At 39.1% G+C, this 18588-nt stretch overlaps 1 protein-coding gene across 2 annotated transcripts; it reads right to left on the reverse strand.

The window, feature by feature from the left end:
* Window positions 1-519: 519 nt before the first annotated feature.
* C21H3orf38 (chromosome 21 C3orf38 homolog) lies at window positions 520-13090 on the reverse strand. 2 transcript variants are annotated; one of them, XM_003735367.6, is made up of 3 exons: window positions 12886-13090; window positions 9880-10121; window positions 520-7297 (listed from the first exon to the last, which is right to left on the reverse strand). In XM_003735367.6, exons 1-3 carry the CDS (start codon window positions 13010-13012, stop codon window positions 6686-6688), a joined length of 981 nt encoding a protein of 326 aa, XP_003735415.1. In that variant the 5' UTR covers window positions 13013-13090; the 3' UTR covers window positions 520-6685. The 2 variants fall into 2 exon arrangements, with proteins under 2 accessions (XP_003735415.1, XP_008984700.1); XM_008986452.5 differs by having other exon boundaries at window positions 2988-7294.
* Between the last annotated feature and the right edge of the window lie 5498 nt (window positions 13091-18588).

The raw sequence follows: 18588 nt of genomic DNA on the forward strand, positions 1-18588 counted from the left end.
GTATAAGAACTAGATAATTCCATGTACCAGAGTGTATTAGAGCTCATATGTTATCATTCCAGAAGATGAACTTTGGCTTTATTCATTACACATATTTACTGAGCATCTAATATATGTAATATGCTAGGTCTTGTGTGTGTTTTTTTTTTTTTTTTTTTTTTGAGACGGAGTTTTGCTCGTTGCCCAGGCTGGAGTGCAATGGCGTGATCTCAGCTCACTACAACCTCTGCCTCCCGGTTCAAGTAATTCTCCTCTCAGCCTCCTGAATAGCTGGGATTACAGGCACCTGCCACTACACTTGGCTAAGTTTTGATATTTTTAGTAGAGATGGGGTTCCACCATGTTGGCCAGGCTGGTCTTGAACTCCTGATCTCAGGTGATCCGCCTGCCTTGGCCTCCCAAAGTGCTGGGATTACAGATGTGAGCCACCGTGCCCGGCCATTAGGTTTTATTTTTAACAGATAAGCTAAGGTCTAGGAATATGTAAAGCTTTGAATACAAAGTAGCATCACTTCCTTATTTCTGTCTTTAATAAATATTTAATATCTAGTCTCTGTGCAAAGCAATACAAATAAAACGTGTTAAAACAGTTACAGTCCCTGTTCTCAGCTTAAAATTTACTGGGGGAAATACATAATAAATTAGTACATAATAAATAATATCAAAAGTGCTAGACTGAAAGAAACAAGGTGCTCTGATAAATACTGAGAATTTAGAGAAAAGAAAACATTAGTCCAAGATAAAAAGGAAGCAGCCTCAAAGGTGAAAATGAAGCAGCCATGAAAAGAGTTTGGGATAGATGATTCTAGACATGTATGCAAAACTCCTGAAGAAGAAGAACGCTTGATTTTTGAAGAAATTTCATTATTAAACTGTTTGAATAATAGTTCTTTTCTTTCTACAATATATCATCAAACTGCCTGTAATAAAATAAAAAGTTCTATAATTTTGGATACGTGGGCATAACAGCAGAGGGCTAAGTAGAGGATAAAGAGAAAGCCTACTTAGTAGATGCTGACTATACCAAAACACGTGTGAGAGAGAGCGGAGTCACACTAGGCGGTGATGAAAAGCAGATTATGGATTTTTGTTTATCATGGATTTTACTCTGGAGGTATTGCAAAACCACTGAACGTTCTGCACATGAAAGGTGTACTTTAAGAAAAGTTTAATGTCACAAATAGGTAAAAATATTAAAGCAGAGAAATAAGATTAAAATTGGTGAAAGGTTAGGGAAAGAGCACCTAACAGCAGCAGCAGCTGAGACAGAAAACACGACAGATATGCTACATCTGGATGTGGCAAGAAATTGAACATATGAAACAAAGACTGTCTCTGACACTGAATCACAATGGTGTCATAAACAGGAAGGGAAAAAGACTAGAGATTGTGGTGAGTTCAAGATATTTGATATAAACTGTTACACGTTACCCAATTATCTTAATGAAATAGTTTTCCATGAATATTCTGTACTTTTTCTCCAAGATGTTTTAAATCAGTAAATCAGGAACTAGAGATATAATTACAAGTAGAATACAGTATGAATACTCCTACTCTGTATTTAGATAAGCAATATACATTAAAACAATCTGTTTTAGAAATAAATGCCAGGAAATGGAAACCTTCATACTGAAGATAATTGGTCAAAAAGTATTTCTCAAAACCCTATTATATATGAGGAAATATAGTGTAGTCAGTATTTATCACACACTTTGACAGCTAAGGAAGTTACTCAACCCTGTTTTGAGTTAAAGGAGGGATAACGGCATCCATCTCATGTCACTGTCCACAGGATTGAGTGAGTCAATACATGCAATGTACATGGAATAGTAACTGGCATGTAATAAGCACCCCAAATTTTATTTACCCTGTGCAAGGCACTGGGAAAAAGAAGACTGCAAAATAAGTAAGAATCACCAGTTCTAAGAATTTACAATTTAGGGAGGCAAAAGTAACTTACATGTGACAATCTGAGGATTAAGTGTAATACTAATGACTAGTAAAGATGCAAACTTATCAACTCAATGTTTTAAGGAAAAGGCTTTCCTGTTATTTTTTGTTCGTAAAACACAATCAGACAAGTAACAGTTGGCAGTGGGTGATTTTTCCTTCAATCCTTAAATTAATTCAAGTATAACTAACTGCATACTTGAGACTCAGGAAATCCACAAACTGAAGATGAAAATTACTAATCAAGAGCCTCACCAAATCACTCACTTAAAAGAAAAAGGATGATTTAGCAGTACTGGGACTAGAAGTGAGAAGCTACCAAATTCTAGGCCAGTGATTTCAAGACTAACACCATTGGTTCTGGAGTTTCTGGTTTTATGTATCACAGTCAATATTACATTGACTTCCATATTTACATCTTACTGGAAGACTACGGGAAGGCTCAGACTAGAAAAATACAGCTAAAAGCACTTAGCACGAACGGTCTGGAAACCCTTCTTTCCAACTCTACATAAAATGGCCTGTCAAAATAGCCTGTATTTTGTATTGATAAATTATGTAGGGCTTAGCTAGAGCCATATAGCTACTTAAAATTCCAATTAAAACATTTTTCCAGATCATATAAAAGAATCTAAATCTTTCCACATAGGGTCTAAAGAAGTTTCCACCTTAAGAAAACCTAAATCCAGAGACTGAGATCTGAATCCATTGTAAGTTTATGGAAATAATCTACTGATGTATTATTTTGTCTGGCGGTTGAGTCAGTGACTTACAAACAGATGCTCAATAAATATATGCCAAATAAATGTGAAGAGAACCACAATCCAGAAGGTGTTGTTTCCTAGCATGGCCACCGTGCTAACTGCATCGAAACTGTGTAAGTAACGAAGGTTATGAAGATTTTGGGGGATGATGGGAGAGGCAGGAAGGACAGGTATAAGATGAGATAGGCCCGGAAGAAGAAATGTTCATATTTTCTAAATCCTTCATCAGAATTAGCAATACACAATTATTTCTAAATAATGTCTTAGGAAATGTTTTTGTAAAGGTCTGGAGAATCATTATGTTTATTTTTTCTTTTCACATTTTTATCACTTTCTCCAAAGCATATTAATTATTCTTCATTAAATTTACCTTGTCAAAATAAAATGAATTCTGAATTAATATTTTTATGTTCCACTTGACAGTATTTTGGTTGATTTTGTCTCCTTATCTGACATCATTTGAAAACCAAAATTCACAAGTTACAACTATCATAAACTAACATTTCCTAGAAATTATCCTTTCATTCATAAAAAAAAGCTTTAGTCTGTAACTTGGGACTTAGCAATGTCACTAAATCTTTTATAAATATTTTTACTTTTAATACAGTATAGTAGTCTGGGAGAAACATAATTATTATGGCAGGATTTTTCCAACACGGAGAATAAGGATAGCTACAAGACACACAGATGTTTTAGGGACACCCATCGACTCAATGAAATACGCAAAATCTCTAAAAACATATGCAAACTTTTTTCTAAGAACGTAGCACTCAACTTACATGACCACCTTCCACAACCCACATGAAGCAGTGAAGAAGAGGTCGGCTAAGTCTGAAAACAGAGATATCCTAAGGAAAACATGACAGTGTGATCTGCATTCATTTTTAGGATCTACTTAGCCATATGACCTATTTTGTTAAAACACAATGTTTTTGACTTTTTTAAAGCCACTGTTCTTGAAATTTTTTCTGACTCTATTACAATTTCTTATTGTTACTAGATAACTAAACTTCTTTTAGTATAAAAATGCTACCTTTCTGAAAACCTAGGAACATTTCCTGATCTGCTATCTTGTTTGCCATTTGCAAGTTGATTTAATAAATTAAATATGACTTTTCCCCTTAGTATTGGTATTTTTGGTAAGAAGACACATGAAGTGGGCCGGGCGCAGTGGCTCAAGCCTGTAATCCCAGCACTTTGGGAGGCCGAGGCGGGTGGATCACGAGGTCAACAGATCGAGACCATCCTGGTCAACATGGTGAAACCCCGTCTCTACTAAAATTACAAAAAATTAGCTGGGCACAGTGGCACGTGCCTGTAATCTCAGCTACTCAGGAGGCTGAGGCAGGAGAATTGCCTGAACCCAGGAGGCAGAGGTTGTGGTGAGCCGAGATCGCGCCATTGCACTCCAGCCTGGGTAACAAGAGCGAAACTCCGTCTCAAAAAAACAAAACAAAACAAAACAACAGAAGACACATGAAGTATGTTATTTCAGGTTCTAGATTCTAACAAAGTATCCTAACGTAACTATTAAGATTTTTTTTTTATTTTAACAAAAAGGGATACATACCATGTATGCCCAGCTTTTAGGCTATGGCAAATTAGCCTATAGCAAGTAAAGGTCCAGATGGTCTCTGCAGTCTGACTACCCAGCTATGCTGAATGATGTGCAGAGTACTGTATTCTCCTCTATGACCGACTTCAGACTTCCAAACACAGTTGGGTATATCAGAACAGAGAACTAAAGCTGGGTTATTTATCTGCCATTCCCTAGCATAAACAGACTAATGGGCAAGATTAGAGTTCAATCCTGGCACTGTGCTTTTGACTATTCTCACAAAAGCCTGATCAAGCTTCAAGCTTCACTAATAGATTTCAATTCCTCTAGGTCTTTCTTCTCCAAATACTGTTTCTTCACACACTTCCCCTACAGTGTTTTCCAGGCAGCCTCAGGAATCTCAGGCTCTCTTACTGACCTCTAGGCTTTCAAGGTCAGTATATTTCTCCTCCCAAATCTGAGTCATTCTGGGGGCCTAAAAGTTTCTGAGCATTCAAGTATGAAATTCAAACAAACCATGCAACTGAAAAACCAACACTGATGAGAAGAACCAAAGATAAACCCTAGAAGCAGAGAAATCTTCTGTACACAGTATGTAAGCTGCTTTTTGCTCATTCATTAATGCACTCACTCCAACATTAGGCTGTACAGTGCGCCCAGATCTAGAGATTCACATGAAATAAAACAGCATCAATCCTCAAAAATCTTAGACTGTCAAAAAAAATTGAAATGTTTAAGTTTGATTCAAAACTATGTGCAGAAATTGCAGCCTTATTTGGGCTTTACACAAACTCAAAAGTACAATACTAAAGATACCTAGAGGAAATCATTGCCCTTTTTAAGTATCTGTAGTAATAGAAATGGTTTTTAATTTTATTCTTTACTTAGGATGTTTATCTATTACACTTTATAATGACATTTCAAACTAAGGAAAAAAGGTAACTCGGCTTTCAAAACTCAAGCTGAGGTACAGGATGAATAAAGATGGACTTGTGACCTGATTGTGTACCTTTATAAAAGTATGAGAGGAAATTATTTTGCACACTGCTATTTTCTTTATACTTAATTACATTACAATGATAGTGTAACTAGCAGTTATAAAATTTTCTCTGTTCTGGTTAAATGCCTAAAACTTTAAGAGCAACATAACTGTAAATGAAATCTGAACAATACACTATTCTTATAGCAGACAAAAGGGATTTCCCTCCTTTATTAAGTTCCTATTTTAGGACATATCAACTCATAGTCCTCATAAGAGGCAAGCATTAAAAAAATAAAAAAGATGAGTTTTTAGCCTCCTATTTCCAAAATTCTTATGAGTCTCCCTGCAAGACTATGAGCCAAAAAAAAAAAAAAAAAGTAACATGTACAATACATCACCGCATTTTCCAATTCAGTTTTTTTCCCAGACGGTACTTCTATAAATTAGATAAACTAAGTAAATCAAGATCAGCAAACTGTTAGGTGACGAACAATTTAAACTTCCAGCATGTCAACAATTTGGCAACTCAACCACGCAACGCAAACCTAGTAACACAAAGGCAAAAAAGTCAGGATTCTGAGTTACAATGTGGGAGTGTATGTGTACTTATGTATATGTGTATACCCATATTATAAATGCATGCCTTTAAAATCTCAACAGTGCATTTCCTTTATACTGTAGTACCGTAAACTCTCTATGAAAGTGTTGGTTTAAGCCTAGGTAAGAATAAAGTCTGTTTTGAGCATTTATCATTACCCAAAACAGTTTGGAAAATACTGCAGATTACAAAAGATATTTAGCTTGGACTACAGCTGATAACTCTGAAAAACGTTTCTGAAATATTTAAAGAGGTAGTAAGTTTTCTTTACCTGTTAAATTACTGGACTTTTTTGCCAAAAAAAAAGTCATCTAAATTTTCTAAAATGAGAACTCTGAGTTTACATTAAACATCTCTAAAGTATTTAATAGTTTTAAAACATACTATGGTGAGATGCATTTGTAAAATAGTTACCCAGAGTCAGTAAGAAACTTAAAAAGGAGAAGCCTAGAACATTATTAATCCTTTCCCACATGAAAAGTGCAGATATTAACAGAATATTCACTAAGTAAAAGGAAAATATTACCTGGTTTCTAAGGCACACAGTTAGCTATAACATCTAAAGTGGGATTTATTTGCATTAAGCTTTCAGAACATTTGTTGCATTTGGGCAGAAATAGGTATGTATTCACATAACATGTAAGTCTGTAGTCCAGAAAGGTATTTCAACTAAAATATGTCACTTCTCACATCTGAAATCCTTTCGACATTACTGATGCAGTACTTGGAAGAGTGTCTGTACAGAAGATTTCTTTTCGGCTGACAGTCCTTCATGCTCGAGAGTCAGATAAACGCAGTTCTCTTTCGTTCAGCAATGCCTCATTTCCAGTACATCAGGCTTGGTCAGTTCCACTCTCCAATGCCTGCTTTACGTTGTGTCGTACTTCGTTGGTACCACATAAAGTGATTACATTATAAAAGGACTCTAGATCACTTTGTTCAAATGTAACAGCTGGTTTTGGTAATGTTCCAGGAACAAGGGAACTCTCTCCCACAATTCGCAGGTTGATAAATTTGATTTTCCAAGTATTCTCCACAAAAGGGCAGCGGATGAGTCCAAAAATTTGTTCAAAAATGCCCAAACAAGTGTTCCCTCGATGGACAGTCCCAGCAACTCCAACCATAACCAGCCCATGAGGAGAAGATGCACACTTCAGTCCACGTGAATCTAGGTTGGGGCTGAGAAAAAGAAATTCTTCTTTTACTAGTGACAGCAAACGAAGGCTCACAATTTCTGCTCCATGGTAGTCCATCACATTTTGTTCTGATGTGTTGTAATAAAACCTAAGCTTTACATCATGCCAGAAGTGCTGTGGTCCCCATTCATCTTGAGGTGGTCCCAGAAAAGGATTCTGAGAATTAAGAAGTCCAAAGAACCAATGACAGAATTCTTCTCCTAGGCGATGAAAATCAACGTTTTCAGCTTTTTTATCTTCTTTCACCTGCTGATTGAAACAAATAAAATAAATACAAAATAACACTAAGTTTGAACTTTCATATCTATTTTACTATTTAGTCTATTTCAGAGTTAAGTTTGAATATACTGATTACAGCAGAGAGAAGTGAACTATATGTGACCTTGCTGAACCTATCAGGCATAATAAAAATCTTTTTTCAAAAAGAGAAGAACCATTTTAGAAACTTCCAGCTTAAACTGCTGAAAATTCAGCCATGAGAGTAGGGTTTAGCAAGGCCTCTTAAAAAATCAGTATGCTTTGGGAGGCCGAGGCGGGTGGATCACGAGGTCAAGAGACCGAGACCATCCTGGTCAAAATGGTGAAACCCCGTCTCTACTAAAGATACAAAAAATTAGCAGGGCACAGTGGCGCATGCCTGTAATCCCAGCTACTCAGGAGGCTGAGGCAGGATCCAGGAGGCGGAGGTTGCGGTGAGCCGAGTTCGCGCCATTGCACTCCAGCCTGGGTAACAAGAGCGAAACTCCGTCTCAAAAAAAATAAATCAGTATGAATAGTCAATAATAATGATTTATGTAAGTGTTTCCTCAGATTGTGGCAGTGTTTTCACAGGTGTCTATCTCTGTCAAAACCTTCAAAACGTTCACTTTAAACAGATGCCTTTTGCATATAAATTAATAAAGTTGATATAAGTAAGCATTTTCATTGTCTTTAAACAGATACTCTAATGGCAACTGAAATGCGTTATTTTCTATAATTGGGATTAATTTTATTCTCTTTTTAAAAAAAAAAAATGTTACTGTAAGCCAGGCGTGATGGTTCATGCCTGTAATCCCAGCACTTTGGGAGGCTGAGGCAGGCAGATCACTTGAGGTCGTGAGTTCAAGACCACCCTGGCCAACATGGTGAAACTCCGTCTCTACTAAAAATACAAAAATTAGCTGAGTATAGTGGTGCATGCCTGTGATTCCAGCTACTTGGGAGGCTGAGGTAGGAGAATCACTTGAACCCAGAAGGCAGAGGCTGCAGCGGGCCGACATTGTGCCACTGTACTCCAGCCTGGGTGACAGGGCAGACTCTGTCTCAAAAAACAAAAACAACAAACAAAACAAAAAAGTTACTGTAAAAATAAATCTGATTCACTAGATCTCATTCGTTCATCCATGTGCTCCAGAGCACAGTACTATTAAATGGTAAGAGGTCTTAGGTTTACTAAGCATCTGCTATTTAATATAGTGGGCACTGTGCGTGGCACTTAAGAGCCATTTCTTCCTATCTTCACAATAAGCCCTAGGACACAGACATTATTGTTATGATCATTTTACAGATTAAAAAAAAAAGGTTCAGAAAGGTCATTATTTGCCTAGTATATTGCAGACCCTAATTTGAAGTCATAACTGTATGATTTCAAAATCAATGCTCTTATCAGTATATAAAGCTCTTAGAAGACCCTTTCCTAATGTGAAGGCAAAGCTTCCTCACCGTGAAACCTCATTAATTCAAATAATGTGGTATGTAGTTTAAAAATCTGCAAATTACCTAGAGATCAGCTCAAGCAACACTTAAGACGTTTGTGCAATACCTAAAATGTACAGGAGATACAAGGGACAGAAGCAGCCAATGGCCACTGGAGAAAATGTCTACAACAGGACTTTTTCCAGTTAAAAATAAATCCAGCATCAAAAAGATTTCTATGCACAGGGAGCACATCAAAAAAAACAGCTGACACATGATGGGCTTAACACCTAGGTGACGGGTTGGCAGGCGCAGCAGACCACCATGGCACACGTTTCCCTATCCAACAAACTTGCACACATATCCCCGGAACTTAATTTTTTGTTTTAAAGTAAAAGTAAAATTTTAAATTTTTAAAAAGTAAAAAAAAAAAAAAAAAATTAGGTTCCTTTCATGACATTTTTGCAATACCAAAAAGTCTTAAAAGAATCTGCATTAGAATTCTTCTAAAGTAAAAAGATTACACAGAACTAGAGGACTAAAGTTAAATTAACTGTGCAGTTTAATCTTTAAAAATCGATTAGTCCTCATTTGATACTGATTGATATTGAAAAATACTTTCCCCTCACACATCAGTAGATGATTATATATGCAACACTCTATGTCAGAAATACTTCTTTCTTTAGTTGCTCTACTGATCTTCCTTCAGGTTAGAATATGAAATAAAATTAAAATTTTAAAATATAAATAAAACAGGCTGGGCATGGTGGCTCATGCCTGTAATTCCAGCACTTTGGGAGGCTGAGGCGGGAGGATCACTTGAGGGCAGGAGTTTGAGACCAGCCTAGGTAACATATGAGAACCTATCCCTACAAAAAAATTTTAAAAGTTAGCCAGGCATGGTGGTATATGCCTGTAGGCCTAGCTACTCAGGAGGCAGAGGTGGAAGAATCACTTGAGCCCAGAAGTTCAAGGCTGCAGTGAGCTATGATTACACTATTGCACTGCAGCCTGGGCAACAGAGTGAGAATCTCTTAAAAAATAAAAATTTTAAAAACCCAACAAACATTATCAATCACGTTCCCCAAGATCTATGCTTATCTACAAAGTTTCAGACAGAACAGAGTTTCAGAATATAACCATAAGATCTATTTTACCTGTCGAAAGAATTGCATGTCCTCTGTCTTTGTAAGTGGCTCTGGTATTTCCTTCAATTTCAGTTGTGATTGCTTTTGCCAGTAATCTTTTGCATGCTGAATAAGACTGTGTTTTTCAGTAGCTGGAGGTATAATAATCCCCTGCGTTGCCAAGTACTTAAATATGATGTCTCGGTGGACTTTTCTACGCCTCAGAAGTTCTTCTGCACTTTGACTGTATACTAATATTGCATGAACAGCATCTAGAAAGAAATTTCAAGATTAATAAAAAATCATGAGGCACTTACAAATTTGTGCCAGGTCAGTAGAAACTCTATCAAAGATTATTTACAAACTCTTGTCACAGCATTATTGCTGCTGCATGATAGCCCTCATTTTTAAAAAATAGGAAGTCTATTGTCAGTTTTTAAATTTTAATGTCTTTATGCCTTAAACTTCCCTTATCTAAAATCTCTTCTTTTCACTTCCCATAAATGACAGTGGAATTCTAGCATTTTCTCTTAGAGGACTGAATTTTAAGAACACATTCAAGCCAGAAAAAATATTTTTTCTAATAAGGCCAACAGTCCTAAATTCACAAAGAACCTCTAAAAATAGGGAAAATTACAAAATTTTAGATGTCAAGGAATTTTAGTCCTATCTCCTCACTCTACTGATAATGAAAGTTGAGGCCATATTAGGTATCAATTATTATATTTCCAGAAAGTGGCAGAACCAGGACTTATATTTTATTTTTTTATTTTTATTCTTCTGAGATGGAGTCTCACTTGTCACCCAAGCTAGAGTACAGTGACGTGATCTTGGCTGACTGCAATCTACATCTCCCAGGTTCAAGTGATTCTCCTGCCTCAGCCTCCCAAATAGCTGGGGTTACAGGTGTGCACCACCACATCCAGCTAATATTTGTATTTTTAGTAGAGACGAGGTTTCACTATGCTAGCCAGGCTGGTCTTGAATCCCTGGTCTCAGATGATCTGCCCGCCTTGGCCTCCCAAAGTGCTGGGATTACAGGCATGAGCAACATGCCCGGCTGACTTGTATTTTAAAAAATTTATATTAAACACAGACCAAAGAATAATTCAGACATGTGCGAGTTACACGGAATGGCAATAAAGCGAACTCCCATATGCATACCTCCTAGCTTAGGACATAAGAAATTACCACTCTTTGAGGTCCCCAATTTGTCCCTCCCTAATGCTATTGCTTTCTTCTCATCCACCTCAGAGTAGCTACTATCCTAAATTTTGCTCTAGGATTCCCTTTTTTTACAGTTGTACAGCATAAGTATGTATCCCTGAACTATATTTGGTTTGATATGGTTAAAATTATGCTATAATTCAATCCATCCATATACAGTATACAGCTTTCTGCAATCAGCTTTTCAATTAGTATTTTCTGGATTAATCTAATACATAGCTAACTCGTTTTCACTGCTATATCGTGGTCAGTTATATGAGTGTATACAAGGCATCTAACTACTCTGTTTACAGACTTCTGTTCTGTGTGTCCAATTACAAATGCCGTTACTGTGAACATTCTCCTAGGTATCTCCCAATGCACAAAGGGGCAAGCAGCAGAGCATCATCCTGGAGCTTGTTAGAAACAGAATTTCTGGGCCTACCCTAAAATTAATGAATCAAAACCTGCATTTTAACAAGATCCCTGAGAGAGTCAAAAGGTTTGAGAAGACTAGGTCTCAAGTATGTGTCTAATCTGCCATTCTAGGAGATGGCAAATTTGTTTTTCAAAGTGGTAGTTTTAACTTACACTCCTTCACTAGCGAACTGCTTCACCCGATCATGAACACCTGAAGTTACAGTTTGTGTGTGTGTGTGTCTATATAGATTTTTTTTTTTTTTTGGCCAATCTGGTACATAGAAAAGACAACTTCTGTTTCCGGTTTTCATTTCATTAGTTTCCAAAGACGCTGAATATATTTTCATATGCCTGTTTTTTTTCCCCCTAAGAAATGTTGCTTCAAGTCATTTATTTTTTTTTCTTATTTGCTTTTAGATCCACTATCAACTAAACGCAGCATGTTGTCCATTATAATTTTAAATTCAAACTCACCATGATTGTAAAAAGGTGAAAGCCATGTAAAATAAATGCTGAAGAACCATATAAGTCTAAAACTATTTTCTGTCTTAATTCTTTGGAATTGCCTCTTTTAGCGTCCACGGTTCAAAGTGACAAATGGCTTTCTTCAATGCCAAAAATGAAATCCGACTTAAGCAGAAAAATCCAGTTTTAAAAGGGTAGAATCTTTTAAAAATAATAATATACTAAAATGGGGATCTGGAATTTTTCACGTTTTGAAGTAAAATTCAGCACATTTGAAATAAACCTAGCTACCCGATACGCAGAATGAACAAACGCTTTCTATTTTTACATGGACTAGTCACGATCAGGCTTAGTACCCTTAAAAACCCACAGGAATCTGTATTCAGCTCGCTTGTATGTATTCCTAGTACGAAAATCGGCTCAGGAAAATGTCGGCTCCAGAAGACCTGGATCCCAGGTACCTAGTATCTGCCTTTTTATTCCAGAAGTTGCTTTCTACCAGAGGCTGATGGGAAATGTTTGCCATCCCCTTCCCCCTCAAACTTGAAGGTGGAAGCAGCTGACTCCCTTCAGCAGATCGAAACTGAAAATGCAAAACATTCTGGCTCCCCAGAAAGTTTTTAAAAATTACTACTGACTTAGGTGAATCCTCGAATCAACAAGCAGTGTCCATATTACTGAAATGGATAAAACCAGGAAGCCCAACCACGGTCGCCGCCGCCACCTCCCTCCCTTGACCCCGCTGCCCAAGTCTGCGTCGTGGTTTCAGAGCTGTGGATCTGCGGCGACGGCGGCCAGGATTCCCGAGGATGCTGCCTTAGCGGGGTCGGGGACTAAGTGGGTGCTGGGCCTCGAACCCCTTCCACTCCCACGCTCCAGCGACCTGGGGTCGGCGTGAGGCCTGGGGAGAGGCGGCCGCCTCCTACGTGAAGGGCCTGCTCTTACCTTGGCGGCTCTCAGGCTGCACCAGGCGGTTGGTGACGGTGTCGCACAGGGCCATGATCTCGTCGTTGTCCAGTAGGCCAAGTAGTTTACGGCAGCCCTCCATCTCTGGAGAGCTGAGTCGCGACATGTCGACCCCCGGGACGGGGGAGCAGGACGACGGCAACAACGTCGCCCCTGCCGCCCAGCGGGCCGGCGCCTAGGCAACAGACACCGGAAGTGCCTTCCTAGTAGCTCCCGGTCCGAGGGCCTTGAATATTCCAGGCCCCTGGGCGGAAGTAGTCGCCAAAGAGGTCGATCGAGAATCGAAGTGCTCCCACTAGAGGTTCCGGGCTGGGGACGGAGCGAAGTCCCACTATCTCAGTTAAGGGAAGTGCCGGGTTTACACGGAGAACAGAGGCGTTCCGCCAGGGAGCCGACTCCCGGAAGAGAAGTCCCTCCTCCAAAGCGGCGTCCCGGAGCGCTGCGCAGGTGCAGGTGCGTGGAAAGCGGCCCGCCACCCCGGCGCCCGGCGAGCTCCCGTGATGCCGCGGGGCCGGCCAATGGAGTCGGCTCCTCCCCGCCCGCGGGCCGGGCCCCCGGGAGCGCTTGAATGTCTTCTGCGGCCACTTCTGAGTTGGGTGAGCCGGCAGTTTGATTCCTTAAATTACGTAAATTAAAATAATTTTGTTTTGTTTAACAGGATAGTATGAAAAATTAAAAATAGGTAACCCACTGTGCCTGCCCGCCTTCCAGCGGACTTTCAAACACGCCGGGACCGTCTCCTGCCTCCATTCCCCTTGTTGCCTGCTCGGCCTTAGGAGAGGCGATGTCGTGCGCAACTTAAGGTTGGGGGTTCTGGTCGCCAGATGACCAGGCTTTTACCCCGCCGTTTACTGTGACCGTCAGCACGCTCCGTAGCCTTTTCCCCTTGATGTTCTGAAGTGGATCTAGTAGGGACGCCTACCTCTTGCTGTTGTGGGGGCAGGGTGCAGTGCATGGGGCTGGGAGGAGCTGTTATCACTATTGGCATTGTAGCAACACACATTTCCGAAATAGTCATGCCCTGCCAAACTGGAGTCAGACCAAGTACATTGTCACTTGCCTTTTTCTCTTTCTGTTTTTAAGTCCTATTTTTGTTCCGTTGACATTTAATTAGGGCATTGCCATTAGTAGCTGAAGTGTACACATCTGCAGATCCTGCTGAGCAAATTTAACTTTGTTTAAAATATCATGACTTGGCCGGGCGCGGTGGCTAACGCCTGTAATCCCAGCACTTCGGGAGGCCGAGGCTGGGAGATCACAAGAGGCCAGGAGTTAGAGACCAGCCTGGCCAATATGAAGAAACCCCGACTCCACTAAAAATACAAAAAACTAGCCTGGCATAGTGGAAGACACCTGTAATCCCAGCTACTCGGAGGCTGAGAGGCAGGAGAATCGCTTGAACTCGGGAGGCAAAGGTTACAATGAGCCGAGATCGCGCCACTCACTGCACCGCAACCTGGGTGCCAGAGACCCTGTCCCCAAAATAAATAATAGCTAATTATCAGTCATATAGTGTACATGTAGTCTTTAAAACAAGGCATTCAAAATGTGTTCGAATTGTCAGTGGATGTTATTTGGGGTACCATTTACTCAACGTGTAGCAATTCTTCATTGTTTAAATTGTTAATGAATGCCTACATTGTTAGGTATTGAAGGTTGAGACAGGACCCTGGCCTTTCAAAGAGCTTTTGGGAGTGGTATTAGTAAGAAGATTACGAGTGCTAAAATACGTTGGTGTGGGACCATATGGAGGGCATGTCCTAACTTCTTTCATTCGTTCATTAAAAAGTTTATTATTGAGCACCTACTTGCCAGTTATTGTTCTTTGTTCCGGAGACAAAAAATGCTTGCATTTTGGTAGAAGGAAATACACAATAAACATATAAGAAACTATATGCTCGGCCAGGAGTGCTATGGAGAAAAATAAATCCAGAAGACGGGGATGGTAGAGGATGTTAGTATTTTATGCAGGTTGACAGGAAAGCTTCTTTATGTGACGTCGAAGATCAAAGAAAGTGAATGAACCGCAGGAAAAGCATGTTAGGAAGAAGCAACAGTAGAGATTTTGAGGAAGGAGTCCAGGAGACTGGAGCAGTTTGAGCAAGGAGGAGGCAATGAGCAACGTGGTTGGAGTTGCAGTTACGACTCATCTAAAGCAGGGTTTCTTCATCATAGAACTATTGACATTTTTAGCAGGATGATCTTTTGTTGAGGAGATTGTCCTGTGCATTGTAGGATGCTTAGCACATCCCCATCCTCTACCCACTAGGTGCCAGTAGCACCTCCTTCCCGCGCTGTGGCAACCAAAATTACCTCCAGACATTGTTACATGTCCCCTGCAGGGCAAAATCACCCACAATTAAGAGCCACTGATTTAAAACCTGTCAAGTTGCTTTTCGAGATGATGAAAATGTTCTTTTTTGCTGTCCAGTACAATAACCATCAGCCACATGTGGCTCTTAAGGTTCTTAAAATGTGTTTAGTGCAATGTAGGATCTGAATTTCAAGTTTTATTTGAATTTAAATTTTAATAACCACACATGGCTAGTAACTACTGTCTTGGATAGTCTAGGTCTAGAATATTCTAAAGCATTATATGGACTTGGGGCTTTTATTTATTTATTTATTGAGACGGAGTTTTGCTCTTGTTACCCAGGCTGGAGTACAATGGCGCGATCTCGGCTCACCACAACCTCCACCTCCTGGGTTCAGGCAATTCTCTTGCCTCAGCCTCCTGAGTAGCTGGGATTACAGGCACGCGCCACCGTGCCCAGCTAATTTTTTGTATTTTTAGTAGAGACAGGGTTTCACCATGTTGACCAGATGGTCTCGATCTGTTGACCTCATGATCCACCCGCCTCGGCCTCCCAAAGTGCTGGGAGGGGCTTTTATTTTTTATCTTTGACTTCCTTACTATTCTGTCAATCTCTCCAGACTAGTCAGTGGTTCCCTTATCATTTGTTCCTTCAACTTGCCATACATGGTCTTGCCCCAAAGCATTTACTCTTGCTCCTGGCATATTCTTCCCTTGGATATCTGAATGGCTCTTACCTATACTTTATTCAAGTTCCTGCTCAAAAGTCACCTTATCAGAGAGGCCTCACCTCATCATCTTGCTTAAAATCACCACTGACATCATGCTTACTTACGCATTTCCTCCACACTTTATTTTTCTTTATAGCACTCATACTGTATGTTTGTTGTCCCCCAGTAGAGTCTGAGCTCTGTGAAGCAAGGAGTTTTGTTTTTCATTGCCTGTTACATTGGCCAGCACATGGCAGGTATCCAGTGAATATTTGTTGAATAAATGAATGAGCTTTGAAGGTACTGGCAGGTTTTAAACAGGGATAACATATCTGACTTGTCTCAGAACAGGATTACTTTGGCTGCTGGTGTGAAGACTGAAGGGAGGGAAGGGTAGAAGCAGGGAACTCAGTTAGGAGACAACTATAATAGTCCAAGTTAGAGAAAATGGTGCTTGAATTAGAGTGAAAGACATGATATTAGTCAGGGACTGTTACAAGGTTTTGGTTTGAGCAACTAGTTGCCATTTATTGAGAGGAGGAATGCTGGGAAAATCAAGAGATCTGGCTTTCTGGCAGAGTGGTGATGCTTAGGAAGGATTAAATCAAAGAATGAGAGATGAGATGGGGAGAAAGGTGAACAACCAGTAAAGGGGACAGTAGTGAAAAATGCATGGACTAAAATAGCATCCTGAGAGTAGGTGGGGTTTCAAATATGGCTGGAGCCAAAGACAGGGTATAGGAGCCATAACATGAAGAGAAATTTAGCAAAATTATGTATCAGTGGAATATACAGCTCTCCACAACCATAAAACATTCTAGCTAGAATTCGCATATGACGGACCCCACATCTCTTGGCACTGTCTCCACTAAATTCTGTTCCGGTAGGAATACAACTTGAGCAAAAAAACAACAAAAAACCCTCTAGAGCAGTTTGGGATATGAGATTGTACTACTAAAGTATCCTTTCACCCAACAATTTAACCTATTCATAGGGAACTTCTTTAAATGTCTTGGAAACTAATTTTTAGAAGGTTCTATAAATTTAAGGGTAAACAGTTTATCTTCTCGGGAAATACAAAGAAGCTTATTGCTTTAGATCTATGATTTTCAAACCTTAGCTTGTATCAGAATCACCTGGAGAATTTGTTAAGGCAGATGGCCTCCAAACTGACCACAATTTAGCATTTCTAACAAATTCCCAGCTGATGCTGGCTCTGCTGCTCTCGAAACCACACTTTTAAGAATCAGTGCTAGAAGATAATACTACATCAACCAGAATTCTCTCTCCCAGGCTTCATCCTTTGACTCTGAAATCACTGATCCTCAGGCAAATCTGACCCTATTTGGATTATTAGATCCACTCATGCTCTGCCTTTCTAGGGAAAACTGTGTGGCACAATGGAAACATGGTTTTAGGACACATCTGATTTTTCAGTCACCCTCTCCATTTATTAACTATGTGACTTTAATCAGGTTAACCTTTCTGAGCTTTGGTGTCTAAAGAGCAGAGTTCATATTTACCCTTGAGTTGTGAGAATTAGATGGAGCTTATGTAAACAAGCCATTTCTTCCTCCAGTGTGCAGTACCCATCAATAAGCCATGAAACTTTCTACCATTTACAATTTTTATTCCAAGTATTAGTTGATTGTTTGAAATCTTGATTTACAGTTAAAACATGTTTTATCAGTTGATTCTTGAAATCAGTACAGATACTATGCTATGAAAAGCAGCTTAAATTGGTTATCTTGGAAGCTTATTTAGTAGTATTTACTTCCCAGAATTCCTCAAATTTCAGAAAAGGAAAATGAAGTTATCTAAACCCCAATAACTCTGTCCAAAAACCACAATACGCTCATTGTTCTGAATATGGAATATATTGAGTCTAAGATCATACAACCATAAATCAGACTGATAATCTTAGATCTCAATTCTAGAATGCTTCAGTAACGTTTTCATAGAGTTTCAAGGCATAATGCTTGTAATATGCACAAATCATTTTATCCCATTATCTACTGCAGTGTGATCTCATTATTATCGAAAGTATTTTTTTCCCTACTTAGAGCCCCATTTTATCCAATTGCAAGTTACAGCAAATAGTATGGAGGGTTTTCCTTTGTTAGTGAGCCAAAACAGTAGGAGCCCTCTTGCTCAAGGGCATCACTTTTGGTTACAGCTTATTGACTTAAATATTTCCCCATTGAAATTATTTCCTAGGAAGTAATTTTCATCATCATTTATATTGTAATATTTCAAAATGATTTCAGTCTTTGTTTTTTTAAGTTGTACCAGAAGCTCTTCATTTTCTGACAGATTTATCTACTCTCTTACCTTTGGAGTGTTCCTACACTTACTAAGTTTGCAAAGTACTCTATCACACCGAACCCACTTACCTGAAGTGACTTTAGTAAAACAGAATTCTGTCAGCTTTTATTCCTGCATACAGGCATTCATTATAATGTCCAAAAGTGCCTATTTTGTGTAAAATTTTAGATGTTTCTATTTTTGATAACGTTTTAAAAATCACTCAATGCAAGTATGGTGACTGAAATATGCCATTCCTTTGTGAGACATAATAGGTATCATTTCATGTATACCTCATATAAGTCTAATTCCTTCTGAAAGCAATGTATGTACTACATAAAATTGAACACTTGA

Source organism: Callithrix jacchus, chromosome 21, assembly GCF_049354715.1.
Source record: "Callithrix jacchus isolate 240 chromosome 21, calJac240_pri, whole genome shotgun sequence".
Lineage (NCBI taxonomy): Eukaryota > Metazoa > Chordata > Mammalia > Primates > Cebidae > Callithrix > Callithrix jacchus.